Source organism: Muntiacus reevesi, chromosome 1 (assembly GCF_963930625.1).
Source record: "Muntiacus reevesi chromosome 1, mMunRee1.1, whole genome shotgun sequence".
Lineage (NCBI taxonomy): Eukaryota > Metazoa > Chordata > Mammalia > Artiodactyla > Cervidae > Muntiacus > Muntiacus reevesi.
Genome location: NC_089249.1, coordinates 15,379,685 through 15,396,757, shown reverse-complemented (window position 1 = coordinate 15,396,757; position 17,073 = coordinate 15,379,685). Strand labels below are relative to the sequence as shown.

General features: G+C 51.7%; 1 protein-coding gene across 2 annotated transcripts in view; it reads left to right on the top strand.

Moving 5' to 3' along the window:
• The first annotated feature begins 3,014 nt into the window (after nucleotides 1-3,014).
• The window catches only part of NUAK1 (NUAK family kinase 1), a 74,129-nt gene continuing 60,070 nt past the window's right edge, over nucleotides 3,015-17,073 (top strand). The window contains exons 1-2 of one of the 2 annotated variants that reach the window (XM_065938415.1): nucleotides 3,467-3,599; nucleotides 5,162-5,261. Coding sequence is in view for 1 of the 2 variants with exons in the window: in XM_065938414.1 (XP_065794486.1) it covers nucleotides 3,357-3,599 (243 nt within the window). In the remaining variant the exon portion in view is untranslated. Of the gene's footprint in view, nucleotides 3,600-5,161; nucleotides 5,262-17,073 lie in introns of both variants that reach the window. The other variant, XM_065938414.1, reaches the window with a different exon arrangement.

Sequence of the window (17,073 nt, the reverse complement as noted above, 5' to 3'; positions counted from 1 at the left end):
ATTAACCTGCTTATAATTGCCTGAATTCTAGTAAGAGTCATAAGAAGGTGAAAAATGAGTATAATATTAATAGCCATGATTTACTGAGTCTATTTCTTAATCCTTGCACCAACCCCTGAGACACACTGTTACCACACCAATACCACCTATGTTATTACCATCACCATTTTGCAGATGAGAGAACAGAAGGGTAAGAGGGAAAGCAATTGTCCAAAATGCTCAATTATGAGTGGTGGAACAGGGATTTGAACCCAGGCAGTCTGACTCTAGAACTCAAGCTCTTAACCAAGGCGCCTGGGAGCCTGTTGGAGGAAATGCGTTATCTATGTGAAAACACTTGAGCACAATGCACGATAACATTGTGCTAAAGTGTGGTTCAAATTATAAATGCTATAGGAATTCAGTCTGGAGAGGAACTCCCTGTTCTCGGGCATGACTGTGTGCCAGACATTGTACTGTTTCCATCCTTCCCAATTAAGGAGAGGTAGAACTGCATATGTGGAAGAGCACACGCTTGGGAACTGGACAGGTAGGGTTTAATTCCTGGCGTGGCTATTTACAACCTGTGTAATCTCAGGCCAACTTCTGAACCTTTCTGATATGGTTTCCTCAACTGAAAACAGGGTTTACTGTCATAAAATAGGATCAGCACATGGTAGGTGCTATTTATTCGATACTGATTAAGTCCTAGGCACTGGGGAGGATCACCATCAGGCAGAATAAGTTAGGTTATGCTGCTGTAACAAACAACCGCTAAATCTCCCTGGTTTAACACATTTAATATTTGCTCACACTGCTTTTACAATGCAGGTTACTTGGGCCAGTTCTCCCATCGTTACAGAGGCCCAGGCTGGATACGGGAGGCTCTATCTCTGTACTTCATGGTTGTTGTGATTGCCAACATTGAATTTTCAGGATTGTCAAGATATGGGCATTTACCCATTGGTCCTTCAAAGTTTCCACCTAAAAGCAATGCACATCACCGCTCTCATTCCATTGGTCTAAGTAATGTGGCCACATTTAATTTCAAGAGATGGGGTAGTGGATTCTCACCATGTCCATGGGCTTTCCTGGTAGCTCAGACAGTAAAGAATCTGCCTGCAAAGTAGGAGACCTCTGTTCGACCCCTGGATTGGGAAGACACCCTGGAGGAGGGATGGCAACCCACTCCAGTATTCTTGCCTGGAGAATCCCATGGACAGATGGTCATAAAGAGTTGGATACCACTGAGTGACTAAGCACAGCACTTGTCCCTGGGAAGGGAAAGATCCAGGGTAAGCAGTTTTAATTACCGCTACAGACATGATCCGTTTATCTGTAAAACAGATCCGCTAATCTACACTTCAAGAAGAAACTGAAACTCTGAGAGGTTAAGTCATTTGACAAATGTCACACAGCCTAGCCACTGGGAAGCCAGGCTCAACCGGCATGTTCTTTATACTGACTTTCTAATCTACATATGCAAAATCTACAGATTTTGTGTAAAAGCAGAATAGTTGCCAGAGGTAGGCAGGGAGACCCTGCAAGTGTGGAGGACACATTTCGGTGACTGTGGTGTTACAGACTATTACTCTGGCAGCGGGGAGGGGGCTTGCAGGGAGGATGTGCTGTTGCTGGATCCAGGGTAAGGTGATAAGGTATAGACAAGCCTGAAGACAGCAGGAATGCAGAAGGGATGAACCTGAGAGCTGCGGAGGAAGGGCGAGTCCGGCTCACCTTTGAAAAAATGAACCACCGCGCCATCTGTAGAACGCACGAGACATTCCTCACCGCTCACTCTTCCCATCCCAGTCTGGTATACCGCACTATTAAAAAAACTCCCGAAGCCCCCCTTCTCCTGCCTTCTTCCTTATTTTCCCTTGCTGCTTCTTAGAAGAAGGTGGCAGCCTTGCCACAGTCGTAGCCCTTCCTGCCTGCCCCCCGCTTGTGGGGGTGGGGTGCTGGGTACCACCTCCAGGACCTGGCCATTTCAGTTAAAGGAGAAATACAAACGCCCAAGGGGCCAAGAGGCCTGCCTGGCTGTCGCCTCTGGCTCAGCCGGTCTCAGGCCCTACTCCATCCGAGGTCCCTGGTTTGCCCATCTCCAAACACAGCTTTGGCGGGCAGGGTGGGCGCCCAGCTGCATCCAGGCACCTCTAGCGACCTAACTCTCTTAAGCTCCCAGGCGGGAGTCCTGGACAGTGTCGGAGGGCCGCAGTGCGGCGACCGGCCGCAGGTTCAGCCTCGGAGCCTCCCTTCCCCCCCGCCTTCGCCTTTCTCCGGCGAGGGCGCGGGGCCGAGGTCAACGCGCCCCTTTTGGGGTTTTCAGGGGCGCGCAGCTGCCCCGGCCCCGGGAGCCGCCCTACGCCAGCCGGGATGGGGTCTGCGAGGCCGGGGTGCGCCCGGCGGCGGGGGAGGGGGAGCCGTGACTCACCGCCTGTAACCCGACACCGCGCGCCTCCCCTCCCCCAGCCTCTCCCCGTCTCCGGCCTGGCGGCCGCGGCGACACCTAAAAGAAAATGAAGGGGCGCCCGAGCCCGCGACGCCCCCGGCCGGATCGCCAGCGGGCCCCGGGGGCCCCCGGCTCCGAGCACTCTCGTCTGCCCGGCCCCGGGGCTCGGCGAGCCGCCGCCGTCGCCGCAGCCAGGGCGCGAGCCGGAAGGGAGGCCGAGCGGCCGGAGCCGGAGTCCGAGGAGGCGGCGGCGGCGGAGGGCCCGCGGTAGCGGCGGAGGCGGCGGGCGAGCCGCGGGAGGGGGCGCCCGGGCTGGGAACCCCCCGTCCCTTTCCCAGCCGCGCGAGGACAAAGCCCCCTGGCCGCCGGCGCGGCCTAGCCGGCGCTGCACAAAGGGCGAGTCGCGACACGCTTCCATCCCCCTCCCAGTTCGGGGTGGCCCCGGGCCCGGGAGGCGGGCGGGAGGTGGGGGAAGCCCGGGCCGCGCCGCCCCTCGCCCCCTCCCCGGGGGCCGGCCCGCGCGCCGCGCCCGCCCCCGCGCCCGCCCAGTCTGCGCGTCCTCCCGGGGAGGGGTCTGGGGGCGCGGCGCCGCACATAACACTCCCCCTCCTGCGCTCCGAGCCACCCCTCTCCCCTCCCTCCTGCGAGCACCGCCGCCTCCCCTGCCACCGCCGCCACCTCGCCGACGCGCCGCAGCTCGCCGCGGCCGGTGGGCGGTGCGCGGATCGTGCGCGCCGGGGGCGCCAGATGTGCCGTCCCCGCCGCCGCCAGTGACCCAGCCGCAGCCCCGGCGGGAGCCGGCCGCCTTCCCGATGCTGCGGGGGCGACCGTGAGCGCGCCCCGCTTTCTCTCGGCGGGGACCCCGACACCGCGAGCGCCCTGCCCGGTCCTGCCCTCTCCGGCCCGGCTTGCCCCGCGTTCGGACATGGAGGGGGCCGCTGCGCCCGCGGCCGGCCCGGACTTGGGGCCGGGGGCGCCGGGCTCTCCGCCGGAGGCGGGGGCGATCGCGGCCCCCTCGGCGGCGGCCCCGGAACCCAGGAAGCCGCACGGTGTGAAGCGGCATCACCACAAACACAACTTGAAGCACCGCTACGAGCTGCAGGAGACCCTGGGGAAAGGCACCTACGGCAAAGTCAAGCGGGCCACCGAGAGGTTTTCGGGCCGAGTGGTGAGTTGGGGGGAAACCCGGGGGGCTCGGTCTAGACGCGGCTGGGGACGCAGCGCGCACGCGGCGGGGTTTGGGGGCGCAGAGGGGGTCTCTGGCCCGAGAGGGGGCTGCTCCGGAGCCCCCAGATTCCTCATTCTCCCCCGCCCCAGCCCCCCGTGGCTCAGGCGTGTTTTTCTTCCGAAACACTTGTTACATCCTGTCTGCGCATATTTTGGGGGTTTTGATCCCAGCAGCAAAGTAGTGTTTATGATTTGCAAACACTTTGCACCATCGGGACTGTTGGGGTCTCCCTCGCGGGCACGCATTCATGCCCTGGAATGCCTCATTGCTGTAACTCCACACAGAGCCACATCCGCAGCTCGGAGCTGGTTCGCCTGGCCCCGCATCCTATAGATGAATGAGACCCCCCCTCCCCTGCATCCTCCCAGTCCCCGTCGCTGCGGTGCTGAGGTCGCTGCAAGGGAGGACGGACTCCTGCCTGTTTTTAAGAGGAAAGGTTAGGGGAATAGAAGTGAAGGTTCAACCCTCATGCCTGAGGGTTGTGACAGTTTGCTGCTGGCTTCTGGGAGGACTGAAACGCCTAGGGCATCATGGATAGCCACACTGAGTTGCAGATTCAATTGCCTTTCAGGCCCCGGCTGCAAGACTGCCGTATTGTGTAAGGGGTCTGACCCAGCACCCCCACTCTTTGTGACAGCTGCAACCCTGCCAGGGTCCTAAGGCCATTACTCAGCCCCAAGTAACATCTTGAGTGCTTTGGAGTCTTTGCATTGTCCCAACCTTGGCTTGTTGTCATTTTCCTTTCTGCAGAACAGGCCCTTGCAATCCATGCTGCTTGTGGCTAGAGGGTTGGGTTCAAAGTGACTGACTATTGCAGAAAGATTTTGTGTGGTGTGTGGCAGAAAATTAACATGGTTCTTTGATTTTCAGCGTATCAGATGGATTTTAATCGATTTAGGGCCAAAGTCAGGAAGTAATTATGGAACTCCTTGTGTACACTTTTGGGGTGTGTTTGGGGGCCCAGGGTTGCTTATAAACTTAACACATGATCACAGGGGAAAAGCAGAATGGGCTGCTGAATAAAGTAAGTGGTGGGTTGATGTCAGTATTTTTGCATCTGTGCAGTGACAGTTCTGTGGACAAAACATGGCACCAATCAGAAAGTTCAGCCAGCCCAGTTCTCAGATACTGGTTTATCTGGATAATCCCTTCATTCTAGGCTTCACTCTGGGTTGATACAGCTCTATCCTAGATCCTAAAAATTAAAGTCCATTATAGATTAACTGGAAATTTGAGAGATTGTACATAGTATTTTAAAGTTGTCTCCTATCAACAAAATCTATAGCAAGTCGTCGAGAAGGCAGGTGCCATTTTTGTAGATTGAAAATTTTCAAGAGGAGATGCAAAAATGTCCTTTGAGGAGCACACTCCAAGGTTCTGTGGAAGAGGAGGCTGAGAAACGTGCGCTTCATTCATGCTTTTTGTCTGAGGTGATATTCCCCAGGCTGGATGTTGAATAAGCAAAAACTAAGCCTAGCTCCTTGCTCATGTTGTCTTAATAGCTGTTGAAGAATCACGCTGGGAAGTTCGAAAGCGGAGTAATGAAAACCAGACGCGGTTGGAGCTGCAGGTTGAGGATGTGAGCTTGTGAAGGGCTGAGTGGTAAGGGTGTGTCTGGGATCTGTGAGGGGGCACTGAACTCCGGAACGCTGAGTAGCTTGCCGCCAACTGCCAGAGTGAAAGCTTGTCTGAGGGCAGACATCTTTCTGAGCTTCGCTGGGGCCTCAGGCATTCCCTCTGATAGCTGTCTGATCCACGGACTAGGATAGAGCGAAAGGGATTGATTGCATCAGTAGGCGCGAGCCTGCCTTTCTCTTGTGGTGGGTGTCTCTCCTTTATTTGCAGAAACTCTGAACATTCCTTCGGGATTTAATCGAATGGCCACTAGGGGGCGCCCTGAGAACGGAGGAGGCCCATTTCACCGCAGCAAGCTGTTGAGTCCCGCTGTGTTGTCCAGCCCTCTGTTCAGTTTCCCATTGTGCTGCTCATTACAGCCCCATCACTTGTTTTACTCGAAGATTATGCAAAGATTCTAAATCTGGTAGCAGATCCACATCCAGAAACTGGCAGTCCCCAGACTGCTTTCTACCTGATAGATAAGCTTCGGATGTTAGCAAAATCATCTAAGTAGATGCATTAAGCAGATGGGAAAACCGAGATTGGGTGAAGGGAAGGCTTCCTTGACTTCAAGTCCGTCCCTCCACCCCCAACCCCGGTCCCCTCCTCGCGGAGCACGCTGCTCACAGATGGTGTCAGAACTTAAGTGAGAAACAGAAATTGTCAGGTGGAAAATTCCCTATGCCTGACTGGACAGAAAATAAAACAAACATTAAAAAAAAAATTGGTCAGCAAGTTGTTCTTGCCTGTACAGTGCTTGGTGACTCAGAATCTGTCAAGAGCAGCAAGAAATTTTCATCTGAAGTGTGACTTTGGAGTTTTCTTCTGGTTCCAAGGATACACTGAATATCCACTTGCTTTTGAGGTGCAGTTCCGGAGAATTCAGAGGACGTTGTCTCAATTCTGCCTTTTAGGTCTTTGGGTAGTCTTGCGAAGTGATGCTTTATTTTCGTTTGTACCCACGCCTTTCCGAGAACTTTCCAGGAGGCGCCGTGCCTTTCAGCTGCTTTGCCAACACGAGTGGCCCAAGTAGGGTGTTAGGCTGCCTGAGATGCTATGAAGTCAGCACCCTGGAGACAGAGGATTGTTTAAGAATCTTGTGGCTTTTAATTGCATGTCTGGAAGGGCCTTCTGACTCAAACAGCACACCATGGAGCATCAGCATTCTGTCAAAGGCAGTTCCGAAGAGAGAGGTTGCAGAACCAGGAGCTTGGAGTCAGCTGGTCCAGCCCTCTACGTGGTCCAGACATTCTCCAGGCATCCTTTTCATCCCAAGTGTAGTCTTGCTGCTACTATCTGAGCATGTCTATGAGAAAGGACTCAAAGTGGCTTCTTCCAGAGTTCATAAGCTGCACAAGTGAGGCCCTCTGGCAGAAGGACAAAGAGCCCTGGCTTATGTTCAAATCCTGACCGATTCCTGACTAGCTTTGTGACTTTGGGCAAGCTGTGTAACTTTCAGAAGCCTCCACTTCCTCATCTGTAAAATGGGCTAATATAGTACCACCATATGAACTAGTTGTGAGAATTGAATAAAATAACCTATGTGAAAGTGAAAGTCACTCAGTCGTGTCTGACTCTTTGTGACCCCATGGACTCTACAGTCCATGGAATTCTCCAGGCTGGAATACTGGAGTGGGTAGCTGTTCCCTTCTCCAGGGGATCTTCCCATCCCAGGGATCAAACCCAGGTCTCCCGCATTGCAGGTGGATTCTTTACCAGCTGAGCCACCAGAGAAGCCCTTAGAAAGCCTCAAAAGGTGAAATTAGCAAATTCAGTTTCTTTTTTTAGCAGATTTTTATCCCCTCATTTCACTTGGACTTTCATTTAGGTTTTAAGACCATCAGAGAGGCATGATGCATTGACCAATTAAATCACTCAGAGAGATGTAGGAGAAATAATCAACTTTTCAGGTTAATTAGGGAAGTGCACCGATAGATAGGAAGCCAAGACCGTCAGCCAGATTCTGATAGGATCTGAACACATTTCTAAGGCCTTGAGTTTGGGCTTTGTTTATTGCACAACTTTCGTTTTGATACAGTTTCGGGCAAGGCTGCAGAGCAAGCCCCTGTGTTATAACATGGCATTTTATTTGAGCCAAGCTCCCTGGACCCTCAGGCTGCACTGAGCACTGCCAAAAAATCCAACAGCAAAAATAAAACAACGTTTTGGGGAGAGGTGTTATGCGATCAGCTCACTGTCAGCTAAGTTCACCTCTCTCTCTGTTCCAGGTTATCTCTTGTGAGTAGTGTGAGGTGTGGTGTGAGCAGGAAGCAGGTCTCTGGGAGGGTCTGGCATGGGAATGGCAGGGCTGGTGGGTCAATTGTGCCCCCAAATTGCTATGATGCCCTGGGATCGGTGATGGAGCATCCTCACCCGGCAAAAGAGCTGACTTGACTAAAAGTGGGTGTTTTAAGCATTGGCTCCAAGTTATTCATAGCTCGGTGCTGGAAAACTCCAGCTCAGGGATACAAATTAGTAAGCTGGCCTGCCAAACCAGGGGTGTATGACTGTCATATGCAGGGTGGCTGGGGTACCATATTGCAGCTAAGGCCCAAACCTGGTTTTAAAGTATAAGGGACCTTGACAGATGTGTAGTCCAAACTTTTCATCCATCCTTGAGGTGAGAAAAATAAGGCACAGAATTGTCAAGTGACTTCTCTGAGGTTGCACAGCTGGTAACTGAGTAGGCTGAGTCTAAAAAACCTGATTCTTCGTTCGGTATTTCTCCATCACTCATTTAATAAATCTTTACTAGAACAAGACATGATCCTTAGTCTTAACGAGTTTATAATCTAGTAGCAATGATGAAATGTACTTACAAATATTGAACTAATTCTGCTCAGTTCAACAAAGATTTATTACCATCTGCCATATGCTTCTCACCATGTTAAATTCTGGGGCATACACATGGATAAGACCCAAGGAACTTATAGTCTGGTGGAAGAGACAAGAGTGAGCAGTTGCTAGGCTGTGGGTACCTCTTCTGTACAGGAATTGATTACTTCTGGAGATTTTCAAGTTGAAACATAGCTCATTGAAGATCAGTTCATTAACTTGAGTGCCATGCTAGGTAGGAACACCCCCTCCCTCAAATGCCGCAACTGCTCTTATTGCTATCAGCCGATATTTTTGAGAGTTCGGGGTATGGCAGACTGTGCTAAGTGCTTTATAGACATTTTCTCATGTCTGATTGTCACCATGACCCTAAGAGGCTTGCACTCACCTTAGACCCATTTAACAGATGGGAAAAACAATACTTGGGGAGTTTGAGTAACTTGCCCAGGGTTAAGTAGCAAGGAAGCATCAAACAAGTCTATTTTGAGACCCACTGCTGCTGGAAACACGGAGAACCTTTTATCTTTGTTGCACGGTGGGTGACCTCCGGATTTGGATGTGGTGTTCTGCTCACGTTCCAGAGAACTAGTCATGGGGAGATGCTGCTACTGGGAGCTTTCTCGTTGTTCAGGAAGGGGATTGAGAGAGGGCCATGGAATACGGTAGGATTAGGGAGGGAAAGGGCTGTTAAAGATGACCCTTGATTTGTATTTCCAAAGACCAAAATATGGAAGCTTTCAGGCAGAGGGCAGATTCCGGGGTGAGCAGGCCAGATCTCTTGGAATGTGGGCTTTATGCTGGGACGCAGTAGGAGGCAAGGCAGGTAAGATAGGACTAGGTGGGATAATAATAACATTTAATAACAATAAATAATAGCAGCTAATTCTTCTTGGGTGCTTATAATGTGCCAGGTCCATTTAACTAATTTAATTCTCATAACAATCCTGTAATCGTCTCATCTTCCAGATGAAGAGGCTGAATCACAGAGAGGTTTGCTAGCCTGCTGAGGTCACACGCTGCAGCCGAGCCGGGGTCTGGACTCAGGCAGCGTGAATGCGAAGACCGTGGCCAGCTCCCTTCCCCTAGGTGGGCTGAACTGGGCTCTGATCACAGCGGGGCTCCGAGCCCAGGGGTCTGCAGTGCTGGCTTGGAGCCGGGAGCCAACCTGGAGGGTTTTGCAGGAGTTGAGCTATGAGAAGATAAAGATCGAAATGGTGTCAGGGGTGAGCGGGGGAGATGTCTGCTTGTTGGGCCACGAGTCTGTCTTAATGAAGCAGGTCCAGGAGCGCTTCTCCTGGGCACACACTGAGTTCTTTGTGCCTTCAGCAGCCTCAGGTTCTGGAATCCCTCGGGGCCCTCCGGAACTCAGCTGGTTCACTTTCCTGGACAGAAGTGCTCGCTCACCGCTCCAGGACGTCTGATCTCACTTCCTCCCAGGAAGCTGCAGTAGATAAGGATTGAGTCAAGGTGTCTTGTCTGCTGACAAGCCCCATCCGACCAACTTGGACCTGCTGTCCACGCCTAGCAGAGTGCCAGGCACATAGGAGTGCTGGGCAAAAGGCTCATGGGATGGCACAGAAGGGAATACAATAGCGAGTAACTATTTCAGGAGGTTGGGAGCTGTAGGTCATCACCCCTGACCTCAAGGAGCTTTCTGATTTGTGGGCTTGGAAAGACAATGGCTGGAAATGAATGGCAGGTAACAGCAGCATCTGCAAAGTCAGGCAGACCCTTCCCTGCTCGAATTCCCATTTGGTCTTGTGCTCGTGGAGAGGAGAGAGCCGTGCTGGCTGTGGCTTCCTGTCCTCAGTGGCTCCGGAGTCAGACAGCCTAAGTCTCATTTGTCTTTCCCACATGAAAGTCCTGGAGCATCTGTAAGTTATGATTTGCGAAGTATCTGCTTTAAAGCAGAATGCATTTATCATCCCGCCGGCCCAGACGACGCTGTGCAGTGCAGGAATGAGAAGATCCCAGGCCCAGGGCCCAGGAGGGGCCGGGCCAGATGACCCACCCATGAGTAGAGTCTGGCTGTATTGATAAAATTCTCTGGAAGTGGTCCAGAAGCAGCCAGATGTTGACTTCACAGTGAGGCTCTTCGGTAAACTTTTAACTGCATGTTCAACCCGGGGCTGGGCTAAAGATTCCCTATCATGAAGACACAGCTTCCACTGGGGTCAGCCCATCTTTTCCTTTCCCTCTAGCAAGGTATATTTCCTGAGGGCTTCCTAAAGTGCCCAGGACAGTGGGAGGTTTCAGAATAGAATATGAGAAGTCCTGCCATGGAGGTACTGAGGACTTGGTTGGGGCGTGTCATGAACACATCTGGAATAACTGAGCACAGCACAGGGGGCTTATGTGAATGAGGAGGAAGAAATGCCTGTAGAATCAGACAGACTTGGGTGCCTATTCTCCCCTGTGGCTCAGCACCTGGATGATCCTGGGCAAAGTTGCATATTTCCTCTGAGCTTCTGTTTTCTCTTCTAGAAAATGCGACTGCCAACATCCAACTAAGCGGGATTGCCGTGAGAAGTAGGACTGGGAGCCTTCCGACGCAGAGCTTGTGCATATTAGGCTCTTGGAAATCAGAGCTAGTGAGAAGTGCAAGCAAGGAGCGCCTTGGTGGCCTTCTTATTCCTGGTCGTGGCTGTCCCTGCTTTAAACCCTCGCATGGGTGGCTGAGGACTTAAGCTCTGAATCTGCCACATCCTTCAAGTCCTGCCTGGCTATCCAATTCCTGCTTCCATATCCTCCTGTCTTGGCCCTATGTCGGTTTCCTCCAGAGCTCGTGGGTTTGATGATTTGTCTGTACCCACCCTCCCCTTCCTCCCCCATTAGGAGGGAAGCAGGGTCACTGTCTTACCACTGCATCCTGGCCTGTAGCCAGGCAATATGGTAGATGCTCAGTATGAATGAATGAATGAATGAACGAACAAACAGCTGCATGAAGAGTGCACCCGCAGTCCCGAGAAGGGAGGGGTCTGTGGAGGTGGGAGGCAGCAGGGAAGGCCCCTTGGGCCCCCATCCTCCCCCTTTTCCGGGTCACCCCTCTCCTTACCACCCTTTGGACAGCTGTGGGGGGTCGGCCCAGCATGGCCAGGTGCCTCTCCATCACAGCTCTGCGCTGAGGCTGCAGGGAGGAGGAAGGGAGCCGATTCCCACCCTTGGCGGCTGCTTCCCGCAGTTCTTTCTAACTCTCTGGCCTCCCTGGTCACTCCCACACTTCCGGGAGCCGCCAGCAACCATCCCCCCTCACTGCATCCCCCACCCTGTCTGAGAATCCCCGGTGATCAGCTCTGCAAGTAGGCAAGCTTGAGATGCAAAATGCATTTGCAAGATTTTCAAAACATTTTCTCCCTGGGTTGTAAATCAAGTACTTAAAGAATTGTAAACCAGCTGGAGTGCAGAGTTAATGTATGTCTGGAAAAAAAACACCATCGTGATTTGCCTTTAAAACTCGAGAAAAGAATTCCACTTGGTTTACTTTCATTAGAGGTATTGAGAGGCAGCCCGAGGTGTTTAGTGGGAGGGTGCTAAGAGGCCGCCATGGTAGGTTCCCTCTTTCCCTGGAAGGGAGGGGAAGGCGGTGTCCAAATGGCTCAGAGTGCAGCTTGCATCTCTGTGGCCAAAGGGGCAAGTCCCCAGTGTAAGAAAAGGGAGCTGCTGCTTCCTCAGTGTTTCCTTACGACCCCATCCCCTCCCGCGGGTGTCACAGCCCGTGCATCGCTGGTTCTTCTGACTCTAAAGCCACAGAGGCAGCTGATGGGTGCAGGTTGGGAGGAATCCTTGCTGGCCATTGTCATTTCATTGTGATCAGGCTCAGTTCATGTACGATTCACCCCAGCTGCCAAGGACACTCATACCCCCAATCTCCTTCAGGAAGGTGGAAGGAAAGTGTGCCAAAGGGGTGGTTCTGAGTCTGCCTCTGGAGCCAGGCACCGGGGTTTGAGAGCCTGCTCTAACCTCCTGTGTAAGTTTGAGACTCGGTTTCTTCGTCTGTGAAATGGGGAGTGGTTGTGAGGATCCAAGAATTGCCTGTCGAGTTCTTAGAAAAGTGTTTGGCCCATAGAGAAATGTTATCCTTGAAGGAGCCCTCTTCTTGGGAAAGGCAGGACAGGGTCTCAGCCGGCTTTGTACCTCCAGCAACCTGGGCATGGGACAGCACAGAGTAGGTGCCCGAGTGTTGGATCCCTTTTCTTCACCTACAAATCGAGAGATCAAGACAGAATGCTCAGCAAGGTCCCTGCCAGCTCATAGGAGGAGAATCCTGGGATTTGCTGAATGGAACTGATGAAACAGACTTCATTTCCTATTGCCTGGTTTTTGGCAGGCGGTCTCTTTGTTGAGGGAAAGGGAAATATCTTCGGCTCCCCAAACTCTTTTAAGATTGTTTGGTGTAGGCTTTGTCAAGTGTAGGGAGAGCCTGCATTTCCTTTCAGCTCAAGGCAGGAATTGCTGTTTAAACTTGTTTATGAAGTGGGTTCTGGACAACCCATGTGAGTTAGAAAATACTTTGAAAGAAGCTATCAGTTTTCTCATCTATAAAATGGCATGATAGTAGGACCTCCTTCCCAGGTTGTCAGGCACTGTGCCAAGAACAGTGCCTGACACGTAGCTGGTTGTCAGTAATTACAGGCTGTTATTATTCGGGATTCAGAGGAGGGCAGTTTCATGTTCTGCTGGGTTGCTTGACGGGATCTCCACTCGTTCCTTGGGTACTCTGAGTTTAGGGGACTTTGCCTTGGAGGCTGGAGGCTGGAGGCAGAGAGACCTCTGTTCTCTGTTGTGCATTTGAGTGTCCCCGTGCTTTTAGCAGTGATGGGGGGGCATTCGGCATCCAGGAAGCTCCTTCATCCCAGGGACAGGTGGGTGGAGGCAAGACTTCAAGGAGGAGGCCCTCTCCCCACGGAAAGGCATGTTTTTGGCAGCCTCATGTAAAAGGCAGAATAGACGCTTGTGTTTACTACTCCCTCATCCTTAAAGATGAAATCACACCATCAGACTCACCTCTGTGGAGCACTCTATATCCGCCAGGTCTTGGGGTAAGAGTGTTGCCTGCATCGTCTCACTGAATTCCTGGTCATTCTTAGACCCTCCCTCCTCCCACAAGAGAGATGCTATCACAGCCCCCACTTTACTGCAGAGGGAACTGAAGCCCGCAGGGATACACCATCTGTGACAACCTGGGGATGATGGCTGGAATGAAACTCACGTCTGTCTGAGCTCTTGGCTATGACCCTAGATGGCTTCCAAGAAGTAGAAACAGTTGTCAGTTTTCTTTCTGCCTTTCCCAGGTCGCACGTTTAAACATATTTATGCACATTTTGGCTGAGCTCTTGTTCTGTGCCAGGCTCTGTAGGCACTGGGGAGGCCGGGGCAAGGGCACAGGGTATAGCCTCTGCCCCAGAGGAACTCAACCAGCTCTGGTTCTAGATCATGCCACTACCCTTTGTCATTTCTGCATCCCCAGCCTCCCAGCCTCTGTGGTGTACTCTTAACCCTCCTGCCCGTCTGTTGAAGGAGACCCATTCCCTGTTGTGTGTTTTTTTCCACTTTCTCTCATCTCTTAGAATTTCATCTCTTTGTATTGGATACTTTCATTATACAACCTTGACTTTCTTGTTATCAATTAGAAGAAATGCCAGCAAACTTTGAGAAGCTCTCAGCGGTCCTTCATGTAACATTCCAGCTTGTCTAGTTCTGGGTAGATTAGAAAGTGAATCTTTCTCCAACTGGCAGAAGCCGTGGGAGGGAATAGACTGACACTTGGGTTGACCCGGTGAGCTCAGAGCCCAGCACGTGAATGTGTTTGAATGGAAAGGCAGGATCGTGATGCACCCGCTCAGGAGAACCTCACTTTGCGTCTTCCTCACCGTTAATTGATCTCTGCTCCCCAGGCAGAATCAAATGAAATGCTGTGGGAGGGAACCAGTGTGTGAGTGGGCATGCTGGCAGCTGGTGGTATCAATCCTGGAGAGGGGAGGGATGAGGTGGAAATCTCCACTGATCGTAGCCACTTTCTTGAATGTGTAGAAAGGTCCAGAGTGGAACGATGATCCTTTCCCTAATGATCGTAATAGCAGGAAACACGCATTGAATGGTGCATGTGTGCCAGGCACTTGTTCTAACCACTTTAGGGGCCTTCTCTCCTTTGAACCTGCATTATTAGTGCGTTCATTTTGCAGACCGGGAAGGAAAGGCTTAGAGAAGTCACATGACTTTCGCAGAGTCACAGAGCTGGGATCTAGGGCTGGGCTGTCTGACTTCAGGCTCAAGGTGGTAATCGCTGGCCTCCATGGCCTTGCACGGGTGTGAATCCTTGGAATCTTCTGCAGCTTCCTGCTTTGGTTCTTCACACACACTTGGAGGCCGGGGGTGGAGTCCCACCGAACCCAGCCAGACTCACTGTTGTCTCCAGGCTTGTGGAAATAGCAGCTGGGGGAACTTGTTGCTGTGAAGCCGGCTGCTGCGTGTCTTACGCCTGGTGCCCGTGTCTGGTTCGCGGGAAGAAGGTGGTCCGTGTTTGCTGAATGGCTGTGGGGAGTCAGGAGTCTGGGGGTGTGGTCAGGACGCCTGCGGGCTGGTTCCCCCGTTGCCGCCAAGTGAGCCGCGTGCCCTGGGGAGAATGATGTCCCTTCTTCTGTACTTCTTCAGCTACTTTCTCTGTGAGGTGAGAGTTCTAGGGTTGATCTGGACTTCCACTCCAGCCCCATCCAGATTCTGCAGTTGGTGAGTCTTCAGGTCTGGTCTCCAAATTGCTTCAAAGTGGGAGTCACTGAATCCTCCGTTGTTGGTCCTCCTTCCCGGGAAGGCGGGCTCTCCCAGGGCTCGGATTTTCACCAGTTTTGTTTCCTGGTGTAGCCCAAGTGCCTCGCACAGTGCCTGGCACATCAGTATTGTTGACTGGCCTGTATGCAGGCCTGAATGAATGATTTGCAGGTATCTCTCTTGCTGATGAAACCTCAGGATATCAAAAATACTGTCGCTGAAGTCCAAGAAGAAAATTAAAGAGCAAAAGTACCATTTTCCAGGAAAAACACCCTCTTTATAAAGCCAAGATGCAGCCGAGATGGGGACAGTTTATTATCCCTGCTAGCCGAGGGATTAGGGAGGCAGGCAGGATTCCTCGATTTTTCATCATCTGGTGATGCTTTTTGCAAACCACAAAGAAAACAAAACAAAAACAAAAACTCTCCCATTCCTCCCCTCCCCGCTCCACCGCCTCCTTTAACTTCAAGCCCAAAGAGCTCTTGCTGCTTGAAACAGCTCATGAAGGAAGAAATTATAACAAATATTTTGCATTTCTCTGGTGGCGGCACAGTCTGAATTCCTTTCAGTCCCACAATGAGTTCTAATTTTATGAAATGTTTGGATTAGCCACCAATTTTCCGGTGGAATTTAGGAGGCTTGTATTCGTACTTATGCTTGAAGCGAAGAAATCTCGTAAAATCTACGCAGGGCCCAGTGGGACGTTGTAGCCAAGGACAAAATGACCGTCAGTGGAATGACGGGGACGAGAGAGATCTCTTTGGCAGCTGTGGGCAGGCTTGGTGGATGATGGTTTGTTCTTGAACCATGGTCTCTGGGGCTTGGCCGGGCTGCATACCACTTCCAACTGATCATGGCCTATAAAAATTCCAGCCCAAGTACAATGCCTTGTACCTGACCTTGTTCTTTCGATTCCCAGAGCCAGAGAATGTTAGAGCATCTGGTAATTGGGTGAGAGGCATTTGATAACACATGGTGCTTGACCCACCGCCTCCCCCCGCCGCCATAGCACTGAGTGCCTTGTGTTATCATTTCCCGTTTGCTAATCTCTTTCCTCCTCCAGACCTGCACTGTCTCTTGTGGACACATGTGCCTATTAAAATTAACATTCATTACAATGAAATAAAATTAAAACCTTAAGTTCCTTAAGCCACATGGTAAGTGCTGGATAACCCTACGGGGCTAGTGGCAACCATCGGACAGTGCGGGGAGGATTATTTCCATCATCATAGAAAGTTCTAAAGGATGCTGCTGCTCTAGAGGCTGAGTGTAATGACAGCAGGGACATGTTCCATCCGCTTCCTTGTTTATTAGCTCCATTCATAGCTCTTGTCACCATCTGTAATTACCTCTAAGCAGCCTCATTCATTATCTTTTCTGCATTTCCAGGGTTTAGTCCAGTTACCTAGTATATAGTAAGCATGGTGAAGATTTTGAGTAAATGAATGAAGTTGTTTGTCTGATTTAGCATCACTTTGCATGTACCTTCCATATAGCAGCGGAGAAGGCAATGGCAACCCACTCCAGTACTCTTGCCTGGAAAATCCCATGGACAGAGGAGCCTGGTAGGCTGCAGTCCATGGGGTCGTGAAGAGTTGGACACGACTGAGTGACTTCACTTTCACTTTTCACTTTCATGCATTGGAGAAGGAAATGGCAACCCACTCCAGTGTTCTTGCCTGGAGAATCCCAGGGACAGCGGAGCCTGGTGGGCTGCCGTCTGTGGGGTTGCACAGAGTCAGACACGACTGAAGCGACTTAGCAGCAGCAGCAGCAGCCATATAGCAGACCTTCAAAACAATTGACTGACTACTTACAGAGTTGTAGCCCTTGAATGGATTCACCTGATACCTGTCCAGCACGTATTATATGTCAGGCATACTATGTGTAAGGCTCAAAGGCTGTGATGGTGAGCAAATGGACATGACTCTCTAGTTAAGGAGCTTAGCCAGTCTAAGGGCTCTTAGATTTGCAGGGACGTGGGAGTCTCTGGGTGTGCCTGGTAAAATGCACCATCCTTCGCACCCACCCCAGAGAGCTTGGTCCAGCGAAGCAGGGGGACTTAGGGAGACCTGGGAGTCTTCAGCAATTAAGCCAAATACCATAAGGAAACGTGATGGGGTTGGTCCATGATGTATCCTTGGGAAACACAGCAGTGGGAAGCATTCATCTGAGGATATATCACCCCACTTTCTTC